This window comes from Zalophus californianus, chromosome X, assembly GCF_009762305.2.
Source record: "Zalophus californianus isolate mZalCal1 chromosome X, mZalCal1.pri.v2, whole genome shotgun sequence".
NCBI lineage: Eukaryota > Metazoa > Chordata > Mammalia > Carnivora > Otariidae > Zalophus > Zalophus californianus.
This window is the reverse complement of record NC_045612.1, coordinates 31,061,695-31,086,531: the sequence shown is the minus strand read 5'-3', so window position 1 is coordinate 31,086,531 and position 24,837 is coordinate 31,061,695. Positions and strand designations below refer to the sequence as shown.

The 24,837-nt window shown below is 51.1% G+C and overlaps 1 protein-coding gene across 1 annotated transcript in view; it reads left to right on the top strand.

Moving 5' to 3' along the window:
• The window catches only part of LONRF3 (LON peptidase N-terminal domain and ring finger 3), a 40,558-nt gene continuing 15,721 nt past the window's right edge, over positions 1-24,837 (top strand). Inside the window, exons 1-8 of the mRNA XM_027607624.2 lie at positions 1-490; positions 861-970; positions 1,260-2,331; positions 5,302-5,420; positions 8,853-8,975; positions 13,091-13,246; positions 15,371-15,617; positions 16,363-16,456. Of these exons, the coding sequence (XP_027463425.2) occupies positions 1-490; positions 861-970; positions 1,260-2,331; positions 5,302-5,420; positions 8,853-8,975; positions 13,091-13,246; positions 15,371-15,617; positions 16,363-16,456 (2,411 nt within the window). The remainder of the gene's footprint in view (positions 491-860; positions 971-1,259; positions 2,332-5,301; positions 5,421-8,852; positions 8,976-13,090; positions 13,247-15,370; positions 15,618-16,362; positions 16,457-24,837) is intronic.

The following is a 24,837-nucleotide window of genomic DNA, read 5'->3' as shown; positions in this document are numbered from 1 at the left end:
ATGGCCGTGGGGGCTGTGCCTTATTCCTTTAGGTCTCGAAGCCTCTTCGTTTGTGCGTGTGGCTCCCGTCAACTTCTGAGGGCGAGGGGTGGAGAGAGATCGCGTGAGCAGTTGACACGGGCCTTCTGGAAGGAAGCGGGGCACCCTCGAGGCCGCCCAGCTACCGTGAGCCCAGCACCGCCGCCTGCACACAGCCCCCCGCGCAGCCCCCAGCTGCGACGCGCCGGGGCCGAGAACGCGGCGCTGCTCCGGAGCAGCGAACCTGGACGCAGCTCGGCCCGCCGCTCGAGCGCGCCAGGACTCGCGGACTTTCCCCGGAGGGGCGCTCTCGGTTCCGGTCCCGCCTGCGGTTCTCCCACGCCCCCAGGGGACCCGCTGATCCGAGCGGAGTTCTCGTGGCCGCGCCCCCTCGTGGCCCCCACAGCCCCCCTGGTGCGCCCCCAGGGCCTCGTGCCCGCCCGCCGCAGGTTCTGGCGCTGGCGGGAGAGAGGTGAGGCGCGGAGCACGCGAGGCACCTCCCCTGGGCCCCGTCCGGCAAGTGCATCTTCCTGACGGGTCCCCCGCCCCTCGGCGAGCGCCACCCAACTTGTGCGCCCGCCGGGCCCGCTGCTCCGGGTGGCTCCCAGCACAGAAGCGCCCTCGGATGACTACAGTCACTATCTTTGCGGGGGGGGGCTCCCCAGGGAAGGCGGTTAGGGACCCCGAATGTGAGCAGCCGGGACGGGGCTCCCAGGGCTCGCGAGCCGCGGCCGGAACTGGAGTGGGGGGGGTGTGGGCTTCCCGGGGACCGTCCCCACACGCTTCCCTCTGCCGACGTCAACCGTAGCCCCTAGGCGGGCGAGCCTTCCGCGTCTCCTCAGAGATTTGGCTGGCTGCGCACCTCGAGCTCTTAGGGTCTCGAGGAACGGGCTGGGGGAGGGCCGCCCGCGAACGGCGTGCCGAGGGGACCGGTCTCCCGGCGGGTTTGAAGGTGGGATCGGGTAGGGTTTGGTGACCGAGAAACCCGGGAGAAGACTTCGGGTTTTTTCCCTCCCTCTCCTCAGAAAAGCAACCACATTGTGAGGGGGAAATAAGGAGGAGAGTAAACATAAACAACCTCAAAAAGACGCCAAGAAAAGCGAAGCCAAAAGAAGCAAGCGCAACACTGTTACAAAACTGGTTTTGTAACAATTTCCCTGCCGCCGGCCAATGAGCGGCGTGGCGGCGCGTCACGTGGTACTGTTTTATATAACACTTTGCTGAGACAGGACAGTTATTAGTCGGCGCGGGGCGGCCGGCATCGCGCTCCTGGAGGCGCGGCAGGGACCGGCGCGCGGCAACGCGGCGGCCGTGGCAGTCGGGATTCTCGTCAGTCGCTGCTCTCTGCTCTGGGTCTCTGGCCCCTAGACGCCTCTTCCCGGCGCGCCTGTCTCCCTATCGATTCGCTTCAGACCGGACAGATGCTGAGCTTGCCCGCCGAGCTCGGCGGCACCAACTTAGAACTGGCGGAGCCCGCGACATCCGCGGCCCGCGGCGACATGGGCCCCCAGCCCGAGGCGGCTACAGAAGGCTCCGCACCTTTAGCCACTCGGGAGCCGGAGCCGGGGCCGGGGGAGCAGCCTCCGAGTCCCTCGACGCCCGAGTGCAAAGTCCTGCTCCAGAAGGCTGACGCCCTGGCGTCGGGGGGGCGTCTCCGGGAAGCCTTCGAGGTGTACAGACAGCTCTCCGAGCGGCAGCAGCTGGTGGCCGAGCAGCTGGAACAACTGGTGCGCTGCCTGGCCCAGAACGTCCCTCCAGGCGAGGCGCTGCCGCCGGCGCCCCCGGACAGGAGCGGTGCGGCGAGGCGTGAGGCTGCGGCGGAAGAGGCAGGGGCGCCAACGGCCGCCACGGCCACCGAGGTGTGGGACGGCTTCAAGTGCCGGAAGTGCCATGGGTTTCTGTCAGACCCCGTGTCCTTGTCGTGCGGCCACACCTTCTGTAAACTGTGCCTGGAACGCGGCCGGGCAGCCGACCGGCGCTGCGCCCTGTGCGGGGTCAAGCTCTCGGCGTTGATGGTGGCCGCCGGGAGGGCGCGCGGGGTCCGGCGAGTCGGGCAGCAGGAGGCGGCGGCGGCCGCGCCGCCGGCCCCGCCGCAGCCGCCGCCGCCCGCGCCGCCGCCCGCGCCGCCGGCCCCGCCGCCGCCGCCGCCGCCGCCGCCGCCGCTGCGGGTCAACGTGGTGCTCAGCGGCCTCCTGGGCAAGTTGTTCCCCGGCCCCGCACGGGCGTCGCAACTCCGGCACGAGGGCAACCGGCTGTACCGCGAGCGCCAGGTGGAGGCGGCGTTGCTCAAGTACAACGAGGCGGTTCGCCTGGGTGAGCCCACCGCGTCGCCGGGCCGGGGCCGACCGGGGGAATGAACGCGGCGGGGAGTTGGGGGGCGGGCCGGGGCCGAGGGGGGCGCGGGGGACCGTTGGGGGACCGTTGGGGGACCGTTGGGAGGGCGGGCGGGCCGTGACCTGAGTGGGGGAGGGGTGTCTGGAGTTCGGTCTCTGACTTGGTCTCTGTCGCTACCAATTTATCGCCCTTTCTCTGTGTCCCTGCCTGTCTCTGTCGTTCTATGTCTTTTTCCGTGTCTCCTCGTGGCTTGAATTCCCGAGTCCCTCCGTCAGCGTCTGTCTGGGTCACTGTTTCTCCGTCTCCTTCGCATCTCTGTCTCCCCCCCCCCGCCCCGTCTCTTGCGCGGGGTCGCGCGGCCCCTTGTCCCTCCGCCCTCGGCCTCCGCGCTCCCTCCGGAGCTCCTCTCGCACCTGCCTGCACCTTGCCGGCGGGCGGAGGAACTTCGCACTCTGCCCGCACCCGCGCCGGGGCCGCCGGGCTCCCGCCGGGCAGCGACGTTCGGTCGGCGCGGGCGTCTGCCGCTCGCGCCCGGCCCGGGGCCGCCGCCGCGGCGGGAGTCGGCCCTTCCGGGGCCGCGGCTCCCGGTGGGGTGGGTCCGGCGTGGAATTAGGTCAGGAGAGCACTGGTTGCATAAGGGCCGCGAGCGGCCCGGGCCGGGCGGCCCCTCCTCCGCGCGGGCGGGATTGTGTAACGGCTGAGGTAACCGAAGTGGGCCACGCTCGCCTCGGAAACCATCCCGCGAGCGTGTGCGGAGGGGGGGGGAGGGGAGCGTTCGCCCCCCGCTGCCCTGTGACTCATTGTCACCGCTTCCTATCACACGATCCTCGGCTGAAATAGATGCCCCCCGCCACCCCGCCCGCAGCCTGCGCCCTCTCCTCGAACCCCTACCCCGCCAGCCCGGCGGGCGACCGGGCGGCGCAACTGCTCGGGGATCCCCGGGGACGGCGGGCTGGCTGCGGAGGGGGGCACGCCTCGGGCCCCGCCCAGCTGCCGCGCTGCGGGAGGAAGGACGGGTGGGCTTGGCAGCCTCAAGGGCAAACGTGGGCAGCCCCAGGGCTCTGGCCGCACCGGGGCGCCAGAGCTCCCTCGAGGAGCGGCCCCCGCCGACCCTCCGCGTCCCGACCCAGGAAGTGGCAGCGGAGCCGCGGGCCGGTAGTGCCCAGCTCGGGCCAGCCGCCGGGAGCTCGGCCGGCGGGGCGCGGCGTCTGGCGGAGCGTGCCGGGGAGGAGGCGGCAGCGCCGGGCAGGCGGGGGCTCTGGGGATCCCAGGGTGTCCTGAGCCCGACTCCGACGGGTCGGAGGAGGGGGTGGGCTCGAGGCTCCACGTGTTGACTTGCTTACCCGAATTTGCAACAGGTAGCGGAGGGGGAGGAGCGCGGGCTGGCGGTGCAAGGTTGCAGTGCGAGGTAGAGGAGGACCCCTCCCCCCACGCACATCCTGTGCGCAGGCAAGGCACACTGTGAGCCGGCACCGGGCTGGCAAGTGCTGCAGAACAAAAGGGATAGCATACACTGTAAACTCTGCTAACGTCTGGAGAGCAAGTAATGGGCACCCAAGTAAGTCCTCTGCACAGCCTTGGGGAAAAACCCCACGAAGCGTGTTCCAGCAGCCGCAGCTGGACCCCGGTCCCCGGGCAGGAGCGGGGCAACCTGGAGACAATGGAGGTCACTTAAACCCAGATCTCCAAGGGAGGTTCCATTCCTTTCAGCCATACCTCAAGGGCCAGGAAAGCCCCTTCCCGCTGTCTTCCTCCCCCTTTGTTGCTGCCACCGCTTTTCCCCTGGGAGTTTCTTCCTTCATTTTTGTTAATCTGAGCGGTCAGGGTGAAAAAAAAAATCATGACAGACTTACCTTCTTAAGAGGTACGGGGCCTCCCCAGCAGGCGAGTATCTCTGTGCTGGAAGATGGCCAGTGTCCCCTTATTATTCTATGTAGTGCACACCCTTCAGAAAAAGGAACATCTCCCCCGCCCCAGCTTCAAAGCTTCAAAGGCTGACCAGCTAGCTCTAGGACTTGGAGCAGATGCCATCTGCTCCCTGGGCTTGATTTTCCTCATCTGAAGAATGGATTGATTGAGCCAGGTGATCTCTAAAGGCCGGTCCAGCCCTGGCACCTAGTGATTCAAAGTGTTAGTGAGAGCCGAGCTCACTTCATTCCCAGCAGCCTTGTTTAGGTTCACTCACATTTGGCCATCTAATGAGAGGATGGAGCCTTGCGGGTGCATTCAGAGAAACTTCATAGGCCTGGGCTTTGTAGACAGAGGTGTTGCTAATGTCATGAGAAGACTATCCTGGACTTGTCTTCCTGGTGGGCAGGATGGGGGTCACATCTGGCCACCTCCCTTTCCCTCCTCCCTGGCCTGTTTCCTTGTGGGTGATACCTCACTCAGAAGCCAGGCTGCCAGTTGGTAGCCACGCATAGCCTCGAAGTAGGGGGCCAAGGGTTTCCTATATGTCAGAGCGGCTAATGCACCACTGACCCCACAGGCCCTCTAAGGAACTGCTTGAGAAAGGAGAAAAAATTAGTTCTTTATGGGGCGCCTGGATGGCTCAATTGGTTAAGCGTCAGATTCCTGATTTCAGCTCAGGTCATGATCTCAGGGTTGTAAGATGGAGCCCTGGGCGTGGAGCCTGCTTGGGATTCTCTCTCTCCCTCTCCCTCTGCTCTCCTTTCTCTGTCAAAAAATAAAAAATAAATAAAAATAAACAAACTTAAAAAAATACTTCTTTATAGTTGGGGAAGCTCAGACCCAGAGTGGCGGGGGTTGGAGGGTGGTGGCAGGCAGGGCGATATCAGGGCTGGAAATGGAGCCTAACCCTTTGGATCCCCAGTAGAAAAATCCTAGATAACTTGCCATTTGCTCAAGATCCGTTCTCATACAGGACTTATGTTTTTGCGTTGAGACCATTAATGAGAGCTTTTTTTTTTTTCCCCCTCATTCTGGCAGCTCCAAATGACCACTTGCTTTATAGCAACCGGTCTCAAATTTATTTCACCTTGGAGTCTCATGAGGACGCACTGCATGATGCAGAAATAGCATGTAAGCTCCGCCCAATGGGTTTTAAGGTGAGTGGAATGGGAGGGATGGGAATGGCTTGTCCTATAGACAGGAATTGGCAGGAGGGGCTGCCTCCCTGAGGGTTTGGGGCACTAGAGCTCAAGCAGAGCAGGGAAAGGGCTTTGCTAAGGAGCTGGGGGTCCCTGGCAAAGGGTGACTCAGGGGTCTGCAAGGGAACTGGATTCTTCCCCAGTTTTCTTTTCCACCTGATGACTGCAGAGCCGCTTTGTGACTCTTCAGAACATGGACTTAGCAGTCAGACCGCCTGAGTTTATGCCCCAGCTCTGCTACTTCTACCAGCTGTGTGGTCCTGGGCAAGTTGCTTAACCTCTCTGTGCCTCATCTCCTCACCTCTAAAATTGGGAGGGGGGATATTCAAAGCACCTACTTAACAGGGTTCCGTTGTGAGGATTACATGAGCTAATACATGTAAGATGCCTAGAACAATGCCTGGCACATAGCATTATGTGTTCTATCATTTTCAGGGACAATAATAGAAAGAGGAACACGAGAGAAGTATAAGTATTGCTGGCTGGTTGCGTTATTTCAAGTCCTTAATATGATCAGCCTGCTGGTATCCCCGGACATCTAGGTCACATGAAGGCGTGGTCAGAGAAAGGCTAGGCACCTCTCAGGATGCTAGGATGCAAAGTGTCACTTTCTGCATCTCTGGCCTCAGGACTGGCCCTTAGCCACGTGTCAATATTTTGTTTAGGAGATTAGGTTTGAGCCTGGGCTCTACTACTTGCAAGTTAAGTGACCATGGGGAAGTCGCTTCACTCTCTGGACCCCAAGCGTCCTTCGTTGCAAAGCACAGCTATTGCTGTCTGCCCCACTTGCCTCCTGCGGAATGTGGTGTGAGGGTCACTGGTGAGCATGATCAAGAGGCCATTCTGGGAGCTCTGCCGTTTGCTAGGCCTTGGTGCAGTGTTCTCTCTACACAACCCCCAGGATGCCACCTCGGAAACCCAACCTACCCAGGTCCTGATCTGTGATCCCTTATCTGAATCCCATGGGGCCAGAAGTGTTCAGAGTCCAGAACGTTTCTGATTTCAGAAAGACCATACACCAGGTGGCACCTTCAGTGAGCTCTGGACAGCATCTCACAATCATACACACTAATATTTCTGCCGTACATTACATGAAAATTCACACTAAGTGAAATAAAGACTATGATGTATTCTATATCATATATATTTGCCACCTAATGACTTTTGATGCCAAGCTTATGAAACTTTGGATTATCAGACTGTTTCTGGAATTGGGAACCTCAGGTAAAGCATTTATGGACCTGCACACTGGGCCATTAGTGTCAGAGTGAATCTCTTATGTGCTTCAATGAGAAGGTTTTCATGGGTTATGGCAGTAGTATGTCCTCCTTCCCAAGGAACAGATTTACAGTTTACTAAAAGTCACCAGTGTCTTGACCCAAAGGAGCTTCAGTGAGAACATTTTGTGCTTTATAGCAGTGCAGGTCAGGAAGCTGCCTGGGGGTAAGAGGATTTCTCTTGCAGCTTCTTCTGCTCCCACCCTAAACCTAGGGCCTAAGGGTGGGAGTCTTCATAGTACAGTGGGAAACAGGGCTGAGGAGTAGTAGACCTTTTCAGATAAAATGGGAAAAGTGACTTCCCCAGTGAAATCAGACTTGGTGGAAGGAGTAAATAGGAGTTTCATTTCCCCAGAGTGCTAGGGTAAGCGGAGAGGCCGTGCAGAGAATGAACGGTATTGTCTTGAGGGTTGAGAGAAGATTTGAACTGATGCATATGATTCAAAACCAGCCCATACTCCGATTTGCATACTTCCCACCATTTCTTTGTGCAATGCCCCTAGGGGAGGGCTGTACCTCCGGCAGCCCTAGTCCAGCCAGTCCAGCCAGGCTCAGTGGTACTCAACACATCCTGCAGGTGGGTGGGCTGGCTGCCCTGAGCAGGTGGAGTATATGGGTTGCTATTTGGTATGATTGGAGGGGTCCTAGAGGCCTCTCCAGTCTCCCAACACTTATCCCCTCTAGCTGCCCTGAAATGTCATGCAAGCCTTTCTCCAGGCGGCCTCTGGTAAACGCTGCTGGGAGGAGCAATGAAGGAAGCCATCAGCACCCAAATATCAGCCAAGATTAGGCTCCAGGAAAAGGGTGGGGGTACAGGGGAGGACCTCAAGAGGTTTGGAGCAGGGGTCACAGCTCAAGAAGGCAGATCCCTGCTGGTGGAGCCTGTAGCCAGGTGGGAGCCAGAGGGCACCGCCCCAGGGCCTGTAGAAGCATGTTAGGAGGGGAAGCTGGGAGTGCCCAGCAGCTGCAACCTGGATCATTTCCTTCTCTAAGTTAGACTCAGGGTCAGCTGTGGAGGCAAGGGAGTAGGGAGCAGGCCCCCGAGGGGCATCCTAACTGACTCAAGAGTAATGCCCTCCCAGCCAAGTTGCAAAGGCCACCTGTCCCAAGGCACAAGAGAGAATGTAGCCCTCCTCCAACCTCTTTTCTTGTTCCTCCCTCTTCCCCAAGAGGCTCTTCTGCTACCTCTAGAGATTCTCTGCTGGGGCAGCTGGGCGGGGACCCCGGAGAGCCCCAAAACTTCTTTATACCTTTTTTTTAAAGATTTGTGGGGTAAGGGGCAGAGGGAGAGAATGTTCAAGCAGACTCCCGCCAAGCAGGGAGCCGATGCAGGGCTAGATCTCACAAGCTGGGAGTTCAGGACCTGAGCTGAATCCAAGAGTCAGATGCTTAACCAACTGAGCCACCCAGGTGCCCCTAAAACTTCTTTATACTTTTTAAAGATGTGGGAAGGGAACAGAAGTGAGCTGAGCCCACAGGAGGGAAAGCATTTGCTCAGTCCCTGGTTAGCCCTTTGAAGGGAAGTCAGCTTTGTGGGGAAGAGCATTCTTGGGGTCCTAGACCACAGTTCTAGTTCCAGCTTTTCCACTAACTACCTTGAGGTCTTGGAGAGGTCATGTCCTTTCCCTTGGGCCTCTTCTGAAAAATGATCAGCAAGTATAGGCAATCACCCAGCCAGTAATGTGGACTAGGTCTTTGCTTGACAGACTAGTTAATAGAAAGGCCTATCTGGGTGGGTTCTGGACGCTGGATAGTATGTGCTTAAAGGAGGGTTCTTGCTACATTTGGCAATACCTCCAACACAACAGTGGGGCAGCGGGGAGGTTGTATGGCACAGTGGTTAAGAAATTGGACTTTGGTAACAGTCAGTCCCAGACTTAAACCTTGATTCCACAATTTACCAGCTGTGTTCCTTTGGGCAAGTCACTTTTCTGGGTCTCAGTTTCATCTTCCCTAAAATGGGCTTCAGAACATTTACCTACAGATAGGGCTGTAGATAAGGTAGACCTTCTAAAACCTTCACAGAGTAATGAATACTCACTAAGTGTTTGGCTAGTGTCAATAAGTCAGTAGGTGAATAAGAACAGGATTGAATGCTAATGTTTTCTTCCAGGCACACTTCAGAAAAGCACAAGCCTTAGCCACCTTAGGCAAGGTGGAGGAAGCACTAAGGGAGTTTCTATATTGTGTGTCCCTCGATGGAAAGAACAAAAGAGCAAGATCTGAAGCCCAGAGGGTGAGTTGAGATGATGTCAGGTCCAGCTGCCCAGTGGGCTCCCACTTCCCTGTCTTCTCCAAGGAGGGGAGTGAGGGAACTGCCCTTCCTGGCATTTAGGGCCCTGAGTGGGTGGCTCCCTTGGTTAAGGGGGCAGGAAGGAGACACAAGTGCCAAATGCCTAGAAACACCATCCTCTTGGCATATGTAATCAGATTGAGCAGTTCCTGCATTTTTGGAGGAGCCTCTGAGGAATGTTCTTGCTTCTTAGATTCAGGGTCTGGGCTGTGAGTAGGAAAACCAAAGCAAAGCAAAGCAAAGCAAACAAGTTAACATGGGGGTGGAGGCTCACTGCTGAGAATCTGGCTGTTGATGAGAGGTCAGGGGTGTGGGGCTGCCTGCAGTTGTAGAACTTTGCTTTGGCTGAGTCACAGCTTCACCAGCCATACAGGGCAGCCAGCTCCTCGCCAGGAATGTTGGTCACCCTCTCCCCTGCTATATGCAGAACTCCAGCCTTCAGCCTTTGCTAGAAATAGAACACACACTGTCTCACAAATGTAAGTCAGGGACCATTACGATATAATCCAAGCAGTCATTCTGACTCCTGAATCCCAGGAGAATGTGGTTCTTTTGTTTTGCTTTTTAATTCATGAAATGTTAGCCCTGGTGAAGGGCTCAAGCGTCCTCAGTTCATGAACTGCTTTGCTTTGTGCTTTCATGGTGTGTGGCTAATTGGCCCGGAAGTTGGATGCTGACAGTCAGTGGTGGCCTCTGCCCTCCCCGTGCCCCTCCCGCTATTCACCACCTGTCTCAAGTGCCTCTGTCCCAGTGAGGTTTGGCAGAGCCATGGATGAAGGAAGGGAGCAAGAGACCGGATTGGTTTCTGAAGTCTCCAGAAAGGAATCTTTAGCAAAATCAGTGAACTAGGGGGAAGCCAAGCTCTGGAGGTTGCTCCTCGCACAGATTTCTTCTCTGGAAAGTTGCTTTGACCTGGTTTGGGAAAGTGGACAAGGTGTTCTTGAGAGGAGTACTGATGGCAGAGAATTGCTCCAGGCTATGAACCCTTCCCTGCATCTTAAGTGTAGTCCATGGTGTAAATAATAGTAATAACAGCTAACATTTATCGAGCATTTCCAGTGCACCAGGCACTGTGCTAGGGCTCTCTGTGGAGAATATAATTTAATCCCCACAACATCCCTCTAAGGGTAGCTGATGTTGTTTATCCCCATGTTACAGATGAGACAGATAAGGAAGCTGAGGCTTGGTGACTTCCCGAGACCATGCAGCTGGTGATTGGTGAAAGGGCACGTAAACCCAACTCCATCTGCTTCCAGAGTCTGCCTTCTTAGCCATTCCACTATTCTTCTGTCCCAGGAGGACATGCCAGGGGCCTTGGCGCTCACTGCTGGGGTGGGGTGGAGAGTAGCAGTGGGACCATCTGGTTCTGGGGGTGGGGGATGGACAGAGGTTGGTTAGAAGAATCTTGACTTTAGGGGCAGAGTGTGCAAAGGCCAACAGAGGCAGGTGTCAGATCCAGGGGTGAGTGGTTTCTTTCCTCCTATTCGTCCATTTCCTACTTGGCCTGAGAGGCTCTGGTGTCATCAGTTGGGTTGACCTCTCTCTCCAGCCACTTTTAGAGACCAGCTAGTGTCACTTCCACAACCACCTAATGGGAAGGGGCAAGGTGCTGTGCTAAGCTCTGAAGACCCAATGAGGCATAAGCCACAGTCTCCGTCCTCAAGGACCTTCCAATCCTGCATGTGTTACACAGCGCCCTATAAATGCCAGAGAATACAAGGGAGCAGATGCCCATAATGAGTGTCCTGAAGTTCTGAAGCAGGGCCAAGAATTTAGAGGCAAATTCCCACTGACCGTGATGAGGGCACGGCAGCCATATACGAACACTGAGGGCCCTCAGCAGTTCTTATTTACTGTACCGTTCCAGTTTCAGGGCTGAAGATTTGACAAAGATGGTCCAGCTTCACTTGGCAGTAATTAGCTACCTTAGGCACTCCCAGGCCTAGGTTTCTTTTTAGTGTTTGTTTTTACCTCGGATTCTTTCTCTTCCCCCTTCTTGACTCATTCGGGTCTTGCTAAGGCTGACACTGAAGTGGAATTGACTTTCATTCACGTGGAATGATTATTCTCACTGAGCGTTGACCCCAACTTTTGTTTTCCAAAGGTCTAGAATGAGGTCTTAGGTAGTAAAGGTAAGAAGTGAAGTGCTGTTGCTGTTTCTGCCTTGTCTCCTTCAATTTCTCCCCTCTGCCTCCCTTCCCACCCCCCTCCGTGCTCTGCCCTTTTAACCTTGTCCCTTGGGATGCTGTGTGGCTGCCACTGAAGAGCACCATGCTCTCTTTTCGAAAGTTTTTATCTCAATTCCAGTTAGTTAACATACACTGTTATATTAGTTTCAGGTGTACAACATAGTGATTCAACAATTGCATACATCACGCGGTGCTCCTCACGACAAGCAAGCACCGTGCTCTTTGGGGGAGAATTCCAGGGAGACTGCTTCAGAAGTGGGTTGGTCCTGTTGGGCCACTCAGGAGGGCTTCTGAAGGCCAACTTTGGTTCCTCAGGAGGAGGGGCCTCTGAAAGCTGGCATTTATGACCCTGGGCACTGTGAGTACCTCCCCACCTCACTCCTTTACCGACAACTTAGACCTGGGAAGTGGGTTTCCCAGAACTGGACGGAAAGTGCGATCTGTCTGAGGACTTTGGGCTTAAACACTCGGGCCTCTGCCTGGGCCCTGGGATGGATAAGTGTCTTAATTCAATTCCATCCGGGGTGATGAGTATGCATTGGACGTCTGCCATGGGCCTCCAGAAGCTGGCCATCTGGTTAGAGAGAAAGACTTACGTGTGCGGCACGATTCTGAGACCAGGGCGAGACTGTGTAGTGTAAGGTGCTCCATTATGTGCAGTAGAGAACACGAACTGGACAGGTGACATCAGGGGGCTAGAGTTGTAGCACCGGAGCTAGCCTTGGAGACTGAGCAGGGTTTGGCTATGTGGAAAGTGCTGACGTCTCAAGGAACATCGTGAAGGCACTGCTGGGGGGCCAGCAAGGGGACAAATTAAATTGGACAGAGTTTGGTTGGAGTTTCTGTCAGTCTCCTTTGATCAGTTCATACCCTATTCTGCTGAGCAAGGGCGTGGAGCATCCTTTAGTGGGTCTCCAGACACTGCAGTGGCTGCCCAGTGGTAAACACTTCAATGTGTGTTCGAAGCCAAGCGAGCTGCTTTCTTGTGTTTCATGTTACGTACAGTATGTCCACATGTCTATCTGTAACCCGTGCTGGCACAGGGGAGAATTGAAACAAGAATGAGGGCAGCTCGTGGGGAAGCCTGCACAAGAACACACATCCTTGACTCCCGGGCCCTTCTGGGTCCTCTGGGTCTTCACCTGCCACCTCCCCCACCCCCCACATTCTCCAACCGCAAGGGAAACCAGCCCCAGACTGGAACCCGCCTGCCTCCAGTACTTGAAGTTACCCGACAGTCTCTGCACAGTGAAGGCCAGAATGGGGGAGGCGAGGCTGGGTTTTGCTCTTCCCACCACTTCACTGTGGAAAGGATTAAAGGTCCAAGGAGGATGGTCCGGGAAGGAGGAAGCAAAATGGGCCGGCAGGGGAAAGACATGGAGGAACCTAGAAGACACGTGTAGACTTCTATCCACGGGCATGCTACGGACGTGACTGCAGGTCCCCCGGTGTTGTTTGTCTCCTGCCTTCACCTCTCTGTCTCTTTCCTCCTAGATAGGTCTTGAATTTCCACTGCAGATATTTCTATGGAATGGTAGCATGGGAGTGATGGTTCTTAACTTTGGCTAGGGTGACAAAGGCATCTGTGGTGCCATTTTGAAATCCAGATTCTGGGGCCACGCTTCAGACCTGGGGGAGCCAGGCATGGGAACTTGGAAACTGGAGTGGTCATAAGCTCCCCAGGTACCTCTGATGCACGCCGAACTGAGGCCCCCTGCCCTTGTATGTTGGGGTCTCTGGTTCCAGGCTGCTTCCCTGGAGTTTCACCCCACGAACTGTGTCCCCTGCCCCTTCCTCCCCCTCCCCCCCCCCCACCACCCAAGCACCTGTAGAAACTTAAGCAGTGAAGTCTTCTGTTTTATGTCACAGCTTCTCCTTAGTTTCTTTTCACCATCAGTCCCGGGGGACTCTCAGGAACATTTTCCCGATATCCTGAAGTTGTTGGCACCTCACCCTAGATTAAAGGAACACGTAGAATCAATGGCTACTGAAGGCACCAGTCATAATCTACCAAAGTTGTCACAGGTAAAACTCAACTCGCCCAGCTCGCTCGCGATGCTTCGTTTGGCTGTTGTGTGGGCAAACGTGGGAGTGAGCCCTACCTCTCCTTCGGTTCCTGAAAAGGAAGAAATGGAATCGCTAGTGGTTGTGTTCTTTGCTAGAAGGTTATTTCTTACAGATAAAACTGGATTTCAGGCACGGTCCCGGGGGGGTTTGGTTTTATTACCTTCATTTTTTTCAGTTCTTGGTCAGATCCAGCTGAGAGAGAGATTTAATAGAAGTAAAAAGGAGTTGGCCCGCTTCCCCTGGAACCATTCAGTCCTGGCGGCTTTATCAGTTTAGGGGCGGAGCCTGGGAAGAGGCCTAACAACCCCTCCTTTCCTGCTTTTTTTGTTTGTTCAAGCAGCTGGTCTTTGAGCACCAGCTGAGTTCCTTGTGCAAAGACAGCTCCATTTGATCCCCAAGTGGAGGTAATTTTATATTCCCGCATGGTGTCTTACACATCAGTAGACTTCCAGGACGTAGCTGTAGCGAGGAAGAGGGAAGCAATTTGGGAAGCATTAAGTCCCTGGGAGGAAGACGGGTGTTTGGGCCCATCTTTGAGAACAAGGGAAGAGAACCACGGAGAGCTGGGCTCCAGGCCCTGGCTTTCCCAGCAGAGGGCAAGTGGCCAGAAGCTGGGGCTCAGAAGTCCAGACTTGAAGGCAGAACTTAGCCCTGAAAACCTAGGCTCCTTGAGGCAACAGTCTCCCCTCCCTCCGTGCCGTGTGTCCTTCCCCTGTATGGAAGCCCTGTGATCTCCACGGTTTCTTGGGTTCTCTGACAGGCAGGAAACTTAACGTTTTCCCTGCTTCTCTCCCCGCTCTTGAGAAGGAATAAAAAGTAGGTGTGCCTGACTTAAAAAAACAAAACAGAACAAAAAACGGGGCAGAACCAAGTATCTTCTGAGGTCAGAGAACCCCTACTGCATAATGTTTGAGATCATGTTTGAGTACATGACTGAGAACACTAATAGTGAACTGAAGAAGTGCCTGGAGTGACTCCTCATTGCAGCTCAATCAGAAATGAAGGAAAATAGCACCCCTGGCTTTCAGGGGTGAGCCAGCTGTGGGGAATGGGGGATTGGGCTTCCACATAAACTTTGCAAAGCAGTGTACTCCCGTATGGACAATGCCTGGGGCTCAGGGGAAGTTGAGGGTGCAGCACTGCTCGGGTGCTGCAGATCCCCTGAACTCCCCAGGTTAGAGACTGAGAAAACTCACATCCTTTTTCTCCTTACCTCACTGTTCTCTCCCGACTATACACTCCCCATTTTCCATCTATCTACTATTTTGAGGGGCTAGGGGCTGGAAGGAAAGAAAACAACATGAGCATTTGGACCTGTGGACTATGGATTTAGAGTAGAGTTCAGGGTTCTCCAGATAAATCTGCACAAACACCTTGTCATTGGATTTATTTCTAGATTCATTTTCAAATGCTCTCTCCTGGACAAAAATTCTTGAAAAGGCTAGAGACATTATTGGTAATTTTACCAAATGACTTGTCTCTTTTTCAGACTTCTAACTCAAAATCTAGTCGAAAGAGTAGTTTGTCTTTTGACTGGTATAACACAGAGTTCTTTTGACTAGTGTAACAAAGAGCTCTGGAACCTGACGTGACTCCGCAGGCCTGTGAACACACCTGTGCCAAAGCCTTAGCCAAAGTCCTTTTGGAGCTGGTGTGGGGCTTGCAGATGGCCTGGAGTGGCCGTGAGAGCGGCCGGAGATTGAGTGATAGGATCTACCCCCACTGTGTGCCTTGGTTTCCCTCAGGTAGTAACTGGGGAAAGTTTTGGCCAGGAGAGGGGTGGGTGCCCCATTCTCTATCTGTCCCCTTCACCATGGCCCAAGGTGTCTGTCCTCTATACACCTTTCCATCCTTGCCTAGGGAAGTTCTTCCGTTTCACCCAGGCCTGGCATGCCTTCGTTGGTGATGCTGTGTGGCCAGAAGGAGGAAATATGCCTTCTGACTGCCCCCCAGTTAAGCTGTGTGTCCACTCAGCGACCAGGGCTACATAGTTTTCTCTCTGTCCCCGGTGGGTAGCAATGTCAGAGGACGGACGATGCTGGTCTTAAGGGGATACTGACATTTGGCTCTTTCTTCGTCCAGGAAAAGCCGGAGCTCCCACACTGTTCTAGTCAGGAGGAAGCGGCGGCGGGGGGAGACCGCAGCAGCCTGGCAAACCCAGTTAAAGTAGAGGGGGAGGGGCAGCGAGGCGACCAGAAAGGCCAGGCAAGAGACAAGGAGAAGGGGGACGCTGCCTCCGCCAAGGCTGGCAAATGCCAAGAAAAGAAAAGGAAGCATTGTCAAATTGGAACCCAAGACCCAGAGGTGCCTACTAAAGCCTTGAAGCCAGGTACTGACTCTACCCAGGGAGGAGGGGGCCTGAAGGAGGTGCCGGGGCTCACCAGCGTCTGTGGGTTACTTGGCCTCTGTCGGAGGGCTCTGTGGGCTCCACGGGCTCTGGATGCGCAGCCCAGCTCTGGCACTGAGCTCTGCCACCTCGGGGCGCCATGAGGCCTCTGGGAGAGCCCACACGGTACCTAGCGTACTGCTGGGGTCCACTAATAATAAGGAAAAGCCAAGGCATAAGGTCAGGCCCCGTTTCGAGTAATGACACCTCACGCCCTTGATGGTGTCCCCTCTTTCCAGGCCCACCTGCCCCCACCCTCGTCTCCACTCCAGGACCGGAGGAGCAAGGAGGTGTGGTCAGGCCTTGCCCTCCTCCTTCACAGCCGCCTCCCGTCTTCCCAGGGCGGGCTGGCAGTGGCGGGATTCAGTACCAGCCTTGAAGGCCTGACTCAGGCCGTGGAATTGCTGCTACTTCTGTCCAGTGAGGTGCCCGTTGCACCGGAGTCCAGTCTGCAGGGCTCTTGGACATTCCCAGCCTCACATTTTTCTTCCTGTGGGGCTGCCGGCAGCCTCCCGAGCGTCCTTCGGGGTACCCCATTCGCGGTGGCTCAGGTGGCCCCTGAATCTACCCTCTCGGAGGCAGGCTGAGAGTGGCAAACTAAAAAACTGAAGGGGTTCTTCTGCCTCGGGAGTGCTGTCTGTGAAAGCACAGTTGGTCCATCTCTGACTTACTGCTTTCTAAATCGCAGATCCTCAGGCTGAGCAGCGGGCCGAGGCTGCTGTCAGTGTTCCACTGCCATCCTCTGTGGATGCGTCTGACCTTGAATGTGCCCTATGTATGAGGTACGTGATGGGGACTATCACCTATTGCCGGGACCTTCTTCTCTGGGGAGTCTGGACCTTTCGGCTAGTGACTTATTGTTTGGTTGGTTAGCACGGAAAAGCATGGTTCTAACAGAATGCAAAGCACGCTGTTGTTTGTCACACGGGCTAGCTTGTGTCCCTTGCTTACAGATTATATTCCCTGCACTCCTGACTTGGAAATACCTAAAGAGTGGGAAGGAGATGGTCTACCCAGAGGTCACAGACTGATGGCCACACTCTGAATGTCTTTAGTTTGGCCTTCATGGGACTTTTTTTTTTTGGTTGTCGTTAAATGTGAATGCTTGGCAATAGGACATACACTCTCCAGTTAGCCATGGTTCCCCTCTCTCCCAACTGCCTGTGTCTCATGTTTGCATTACTTTCCTGGTACCTTGTAGGTATTTTGAGTTCATGACCCTGGAACTAATCTCAACTACTGGGTCGAGATCTCAAAGCTCAAGGGCTAATGTCAATGCCATAGGCCTATTCTTTGGAAGCCAAGTAGAGGACCTGACTGGTTTTCGTTTGAACAATATTAGTAGTAGGCATGTACTACTTGGCCAGGCATCCCTTCTGTACCCAGTGGGGAAGGAAATTATCCTCACACCTGCCCACCCCCCTCAGAAAAAAAGGAAGCTGGTACAAGCTTGGGCTTTGTGAAAAAAAGTACTTTCATTTGTTTACTTTCACAGCTGTGACTTGGTGGCTATGAGGAGGAGCTCCAAAGCCAGATGGCCTGGGCTTGAACCCTGGCTCTGCCACTTACTGGCTGTTTGACATAGAGCAAGTGATTTTCTCTGCCACTGTTTTCTTGTCAGTAAAATAGAGAAGAGTAGTACCTACCCTATGAGGTTGTTATGATTAATTGAGAGAATCTATTTAAAACACTTAGAATGGTGCCTGACATAGTAAATACTCTATAAATGTTAACTCTTTTTCTAGACCAGAGATTCTTTAACTGTAGGCCCACGGACCCCTGAGGAATTCTATGTATGGATTCTAAAAGATCTGTGAATTCCCTGAAGTTGTATGTAAAAATGTGTGTGTGTGTGTGTGTGTGTGTGTTTTCAAACAAAGGTCCACAGATTTCAGTAGAATCTCAAAAGTGTCTTTTCTCCCCCCAAAATAGCATTAAAAGAAGGCTGAGACATTTGCATAAAAGTCGTTAAGATGATTGACCCAAGAGATGTCAAGAAAAATCCTGTGGTCTACCACACAGTGGGATCCAGCCACCCAAGGATCCTGAGATGTTTGTTTTATTGCCCTCTGCAAGCACGTATGCCTTCCATATCAATCACATGCATTTGTATTCGGAAGGACTTTTCTTATCCACATAAAAATGAGTACGGAGACCATTACCTGGACACGTACTTTTACTTTCTCTTAAAAATAACTGAATTGTCAGATTTGCTCCTGAGCTCGGGCAGACTGAAAACGAACAGTTCAGCAGATGAATGCAGCAGCACCGAAAGAAAGCCTTCCAGATACAATCGGGGAGTTTTAGGGGGTGTGGGTGAGAGTGGGGTGGGCTTTGTAACCAGTTCCCTTTGACCATCTTCCTGTGTCCCCCTCACAACAAAGTGTCAGGTTGGTCATGGTGGAGCCAAGGTATGAGGCAGAAACTCTGCTTCCAAGCAGAGAAATGGGCCTCCACCATTGGGCCTCTAAGCCACGGTCTTTCAGGTGTTAGACTTTGCCAGACTTGGTTTAGCTTGTTCAGAAAGCCCAGGTCTTTGCTGGACGTATCCTCCTTAATACTCCTCCCAACATCCAGCCAACAAAAAATCAAACACACAGACTCATCCTGTTTGTGTTTTTGCTGAGGGCTCAGAATCCTGAGGTTGGAGTTCTTTTGTTCTGTTTCCTCTGCTTTCTCCCTTTCATCTTGTTTGTCCCTGATCTCAACAGGGGGCTTCAGAGAAGAGTTAGAAATTTGCTCCAAGAAATAAACACCAAGAGGATAAGACCCCCTTCTGGTTTGCTCACCCTGAGTTTAAAAGCCATTATTTCCCTTATCCTGCCCCTCTGTTCTAAATGAGACTTCAAAACAAAAGCCCAGCTTTGTCTGGGGTAGCTGTTGTATAGGCTGGTAAGTTTTAAGGGGACTCCAGATGCCTCAGGGTGCAAAGGAACCTGCCAAGTCCAGAGGGCATTTCTGACCCCAAGGCTCTTAACTGTAGCCCTTGGGGCACCTGGGTGGCTCAGTTGGTGAAGCATCTGCCTTCGGCTCAGGTCATAATCTCGGGGTCCTTGGATAGAGCCCTGTGTTGGGGGGGGTCCCCACTCAGCAGGGAGTCTGCTTCTCTCCCTCTCTCTCTCTCTCCCTCGGCCCCTCCCCCCACTTGTGCTCTCTCCCTCTCTCAAATAAATCAATAAAATCTTTAAAAAAAAACTGTAGCCCTTGGTCAGAAGCATGTAGCTCCCCTTCCAACAGGGTTTGTAAGGCAGAAATCAGATGTTGACAGAGGCGGTTTCATATACATGCTTTAGTTTGAATACAGTCTTGACAAAGTTCCTGTTTCCACCTCTCTAGGGCTTTTTTTTCCCTTTTTATTGTCATTAGGATTATTGTCAGCTTCTATTATGACCCTCATGTGTCTTTGAAGGAGAGGGTGTCTAAGGGTTGAGATATTTCCAAACCATCTGCTGGGTCATGAAACTAGGCATTTGTATCTCCTCTAGAAGTTTCTAGAATGAAATCCAGTGCCGTGGCGCTGCATTAGTAGAAGGCAAGTTGGAGTGCGAAGTTCATCTGACTCTAGAGGGAAACTCGGGAGCCACTTGTATGTCTTGCTGGGAAAAGGGTGGAAAAAGTGAATGGGACAAGAATTGGAGTGTGCATTAATGAGACACTTTCCAATCTCCCAAGTCCCCCTGGCTGGATTGGGAGAACTCTGTTGAGGGAAGTTGTTTCCTAATTCCAGCCCCTCAGAACTCTGCCCCTCAGTCTTTCGTGACTGGAAACCTTCCCTTAAGATTTAGCCAGCTGGATACTCTCGCCACTGTGGGCCACCGCTGGGGCTATTGTGGAACAGCGCCTTTGGGGCGACAAAAAGATATTTTGAGATGTGGAACAAGAATGTTTGATATTTGAACCAGTTACCTGATGGCCCAGTGACCTCTTTGTCAATTGAAATGAAAACTTTGTATTTAACCTAGTTTTAGCTACTCAAATAGCTGGGTGTTAAGGAGTCTGTTCCCCCCTCCCCCATCTCTCTCCTTCCTTCCCTCTCTCTTTTTCTTTCTCTCTCTCCACCCCCCTCCTTCTCAGTCCCTCCTCGCACTCATTTGATAGCAGCAGAAGAACACAATACAAGGATGTAACTGGTGGGAAAAGATAGCTATTTCCAGACAAGCCAAGCATTTTATCCGGGCTGACATCTAACTGAAAACATTTATTATTACTATTGTTTACTCCACCACTGTGACAATGTAAAATGCTTTCTTGTGAGAAAATCTGGCTATACTCTGATTTATAAATGCCTCCCTGAAGTATTTCCTGCAATCATTACCTAAAGTGGTAAATAAAAGGTAGAGGACTTTAAGTATATACCTATTTCTAGCTCCATCTATATATACAGAGTTCTCTCTCTCTCTCTCTCTCTCTCTCTCTTTCTGGGGTGGGGAGAGAGAGAGGGAGAAAGAAAACTGTGTTGTCAGTACGTGCATCTACACATGGATGGATGATGTCTGTTCTAGATAGAGATGTGCACACTGTCGCAGCTGTGTCATATAGTGGAGCAGGAAGATGAGCTTGGAAATAAGGTGTGACTTCACACCCCAAGCCCTGCTCCTTCCTAGCTAGCTGTGTGACCTTGGGCAAGTCATTTAACCTGTCTGAGTTTTAATTTCCTCAGTAGTAATATATGAAGTTAATTTATATGAAAAACAGTATTACACCAAGAATAGCAAGAGAAATATACTCCATCTGTTTCTTGTCACCTTACTCCGTCAGCCTTTGTAGAGGAGCAGAGTATCCCTGAACGTAGAAGTGACTTGAGTTCTGAAAGATGATAGATTCTGAGCATCTGAACTTTGAATTATTTCAAAGCAGTCATTATGCAGCATCTGTAGCAGCCTTCTTGTCTGCGACCACTCAGATCGGGGCATTTTAATCACAGTTCTTGCTAAGAGTTGCTGTTTGCTTTTGTGTCTGTTTCGTTCATCTGCTTATTAAATGTCAGTATTTATTGCAGTTAATTAGCCAGCCATATCACTGCTGTTTTACAAAAGGCCCGATTTTGAAGTTCTCAGGAAAAACAGTTTAGCAGGTACAGATTCCTCAATCATCATCATCATTAGTGTCATTGACTAATGTGTAATGAGTTTTCAGATTCATAGGACTCAAATTACTGAGGAAGTGAGACTTTCTGATTTGGCTGCTCCAGGAGATCACAGCAATGGTTTCCAAATCAGCCTGCAAATCACACTTGTGAGAAACATTCTACATTGTGAAATACACACGGCGGAAAAGTACGTAAAATTAAAATTCTGTTCTCTTAACAAAATTCTGTAGAGAGGATACTCATGCAGCCCTTCTCAGTTCAAGAAATAAAACGTGGCCAGGACCCCAGAAGCCTCCTGTGTGCCACTTCCGAATCACGACTCCTTGCCCCTTGCCCACTGAAACCACTATCTTGACTTTTCTCTCTTCTTAAAAACAGTTTTACCACCCATGCATGCATCTCTAAATGGTGTAATTTAGTTTTATCTATTTCTAAAACACTTTATATAAATTGAACTATCCAGAACATATTTCTTTTTGTTCTGGCTTCCTTTCCACAGAATTAAGGTTTATTCGTGTTGCTGCATATTGGTAGAGTTTGTTCATTTTCATTCATTTATAGTGGCCCGTTGTAAGAATCTACCACAGTTTCTTTGTCAGTTCTGTTATAGATGGATATTTGGGTTGTTCCTAGTTTGGAGTTATTATGGCCAACAATGCTATGAGCAGTTTTTATGTATGCTGGTGCATATCAATCTTTGCCCATCTTTGACTGGGTTATCTCTCTTTTTCTTACTGACTTATAGGAGCTTTATGTATGTTGTAAACATAAGTCCTCTGTTAGTCAAGTGTGTTGCAAATACCTTCTCCCACTTGTGACTTGCCCTTTTGCTCTCTTAATGGCATCTTTTGATGAACTTACAAGTTCTTCGTTTTAATGCAATGAAAATTATCGATCTTTTCATTTATAGTTAGTGGTGTTTTTTTTCCTTGTGCATGTCTTGCCTAAAAAATCTTTTTTCTTTTACCTTGAGGTCATCAAGACATTCTATTGTGTCTTCTAAAAACTTCACTGTTTCACATTTACCTTTCCAGCGCACATGGAAGTGATTTTTGTGTATGGTGTGAGAGATGGCCCAACTTCATTTCCTCATATGGACAGCCAGCTATCCCAAATAGCATTTACTGAGAATGCTATTCATGTACTGAAAATCCCCCCTCTGCTTTGAAGTACCACAGTTGTCGTAAATCAAGAGTCTGGGTCTGGGTCTATTTCTGGGCTTTCTGTTCTATTCACGGATCTATTTGTCCTTGTGCTAGCCCTATACTGTTTTAATCACTACAGCTTTATAATAAAGTCTGACGTCTGGTAGAGCAAGTCCTCCCACACTGCTGCTCTTAGAAGTGTCTCCGCTCCTCTTGACCCTTTGCCTTGCCTTATACAGTTTAGAAATCAACTTGGCAAGTTCCATAAAAACAAACATGTGAAATAAGCCACTGGGATTTTTATCGGGATTAATCAGGTCTTCTTTACTTCCTTTCGATGAGGTGTTTACAGTTCTTTCCATCAGAGGTCTCGTACAACTTTTGTTGGATTTATTCCTGGGCACTTGATTTCTAAACGTGATTGTAAATGTTACTTTTTTTAAAATGTGTTTTCTTATGTTTTTTGCTGGTGTATAGAATACAATCGTGTGTGTGTATTTATCTAACATCCTTGCTAATACTATCAATTCTTATGAATTCTAATAATCATTCTGTAGATTTTTTAATTAAAAAAATTATGTGTTTTAGAGAAAGGGGGTGAGGGGGAGGGCAGAGGGAGAGGCAGTCTTTAAGCAGACTCCAGGCTGAGTGCAGAGCCTGACGTGAGGCTTGATCTCATGACCCTGAGGTCACTACCTGAGCTGAAACCGAGAGTTGGAGGCTCAGCTGACTGAGCCACCCAGTACCCCCTGTAGATTCTTTTAGATTTGACCAGTTCACCATCACATCATGTGTGAATAAGGACAGATTTGTTTTTTCCATTGTAACCCTCATACTTTTAGATTTTTCTTCTTGCCTTAGTACACTGGTTAGGACCTCCATCATAGTGTTTTTGAAAACTAATATTACTTTTTGGCCAATTTAATAACTAAAATTTATTAATTCTGTTAAACAAATGAGCTGCTTTCTAAAACAAGAATATAACATTCAAAAAGTAGAAAAAGTGAATCTATCAAAAGCCTCTCTCTTACTCCAGACCTTCATTTGCTTTTTTTTTTTTTAATTTCAACATTTTAACATTTTTTATTTGTACTGGTACGGACTTATTAAATATCACCTTTTCAATGACCGTTCAATGTCTGTCCTCTCGTCTCCTAGAAGTCAGATGCCTTCTTGTACTTGTCATATTGCCAGCACCTAGCTCTGTGTCAGCACGCAGAGCATGTTTGCTGAACGAATAAGTGAGAATCTGTTTTGTGGATAGCTTGTTAAATTTAAACTGATTTCTCTTAAGAAACTATTCATTTCTTTCCCACAAGATGGCTTTCCCCTCATATTCCACAAGAATTCTTTTTAATCAAGAAAGAGGGGAATGTGCCAGCAGCTGCTAGACTTTCATTAGCTTGTTAAAAATACCAAATCTCTGTCCCTCTCTTTGACCCGCTAAATCGCAAACTTTATCCAGTGGAGCTTCACCATGTCTGTGTTTTTAAAGCTCTACAGGTAGCTCTGATAATTAGGTTTGAGACCAATACAGAAGATTCACCTATGCAGAGATTAGTAGGATTGTATAATACAGTGATTTTCAATCCTGGCTGCACATTAAACCCACCCAGGAGCTTTAAAAAAAAATCCTGGTGCCTGGCCCTTACCCTGGACCAACTGATCTGAATCTCTGCAGGTGTGGTCCCTGGCATCTGTAATTTTTAAAAGTTCCCCAGGTGATGGTGGGGGTTGGGGGCTGCGGATCAGGAGGTAGGATTTACAAAGGGACATGAGGCAATGTTTGGGGGTGACGGGTATGTTCATGACCTGGATTGTGGAGACTGTTTCATAGATGTGCACATATGTTAAAACTTACCAAATTGTAAACTTTAAGTATGTGCAGTTTATGCGTGTCAATTATACATCAATAAAGCTATTTAAAGAAAAAACTCTCCAGGTGATTCTCACACACAGCAGTGGTTGAGAATCATTGTTTTAACAGAAAGAGCACACGACTGGAAGGTGGAAATTGGATAGACTTTCACTGCCAACATGTAAGTGGCTTCCTCCCCTCTGGACCTCAGTTTCATTCTGGTTAGTGGGTTCGATTTTTTCCGGGGAGTACTAATGTCATCTCTGACATTTTGATTCTTCTGCTCAGCCTGTGTGCGCCAGGCTGTCGTTGCACCTCCTGGCCACACGTGGGGGCTGTGCAGCTGGCTGCCTCTTCCTCTCAACTGAACACTCTTGTGAGGTCAAAATAGGCTGGTCAGGCATCTGTCTTTCCCTTCTGTTTGTCCTTTGGTGAGCGGGAGCCCCACTTCTGATCCACCATCTTCAGCTGCCCCCACCCAGTGGTCCTGCTGCAGGTGAGCCTTTCTTTTTAAGCAAAGTAAATCCATGAATCTCTGAATGTACAGAACAGCTTTTAAAAAGATTCCCCAGATTGCTTTGAAAATATCCAGCTCCTACAAAGCAATTAAAGTCGGATCTAATTGAAGTATATGGATGCAGACCTACATATGTGTATATGTGTGTGTGTGTCTATCAGTAAGCACATTGACAGTATTACTTTACTGCCTCTAAGAAAACGATCCATTCATACAAAGATAGTTATGTATTTGTTACAGGTACAATTTTGAGATTCTTCAGTCAGTAAACATTGCTTAGGTGAAAAATGGAATCAAGGTTAGCAAACAAACCAAGTCTTTTTCCATTGTATATATGATATAAAGTACTTAAATGAGTAAATGTGTGAGACAAGAGTGTATGTGTGTTTATCTGTCTCTGTGTCTCCATATCCTTAGGCGAACAGATTGGCTAAATATTTTAGAACGTAATCTATTCAGACACTCTGGGCATTAATCTCTATTTTTCTGGGACCTGACAGGGAAAAACAATCTGGATGCCAGTCAGAAGAGACTGACTAGAACTGATGTTACAA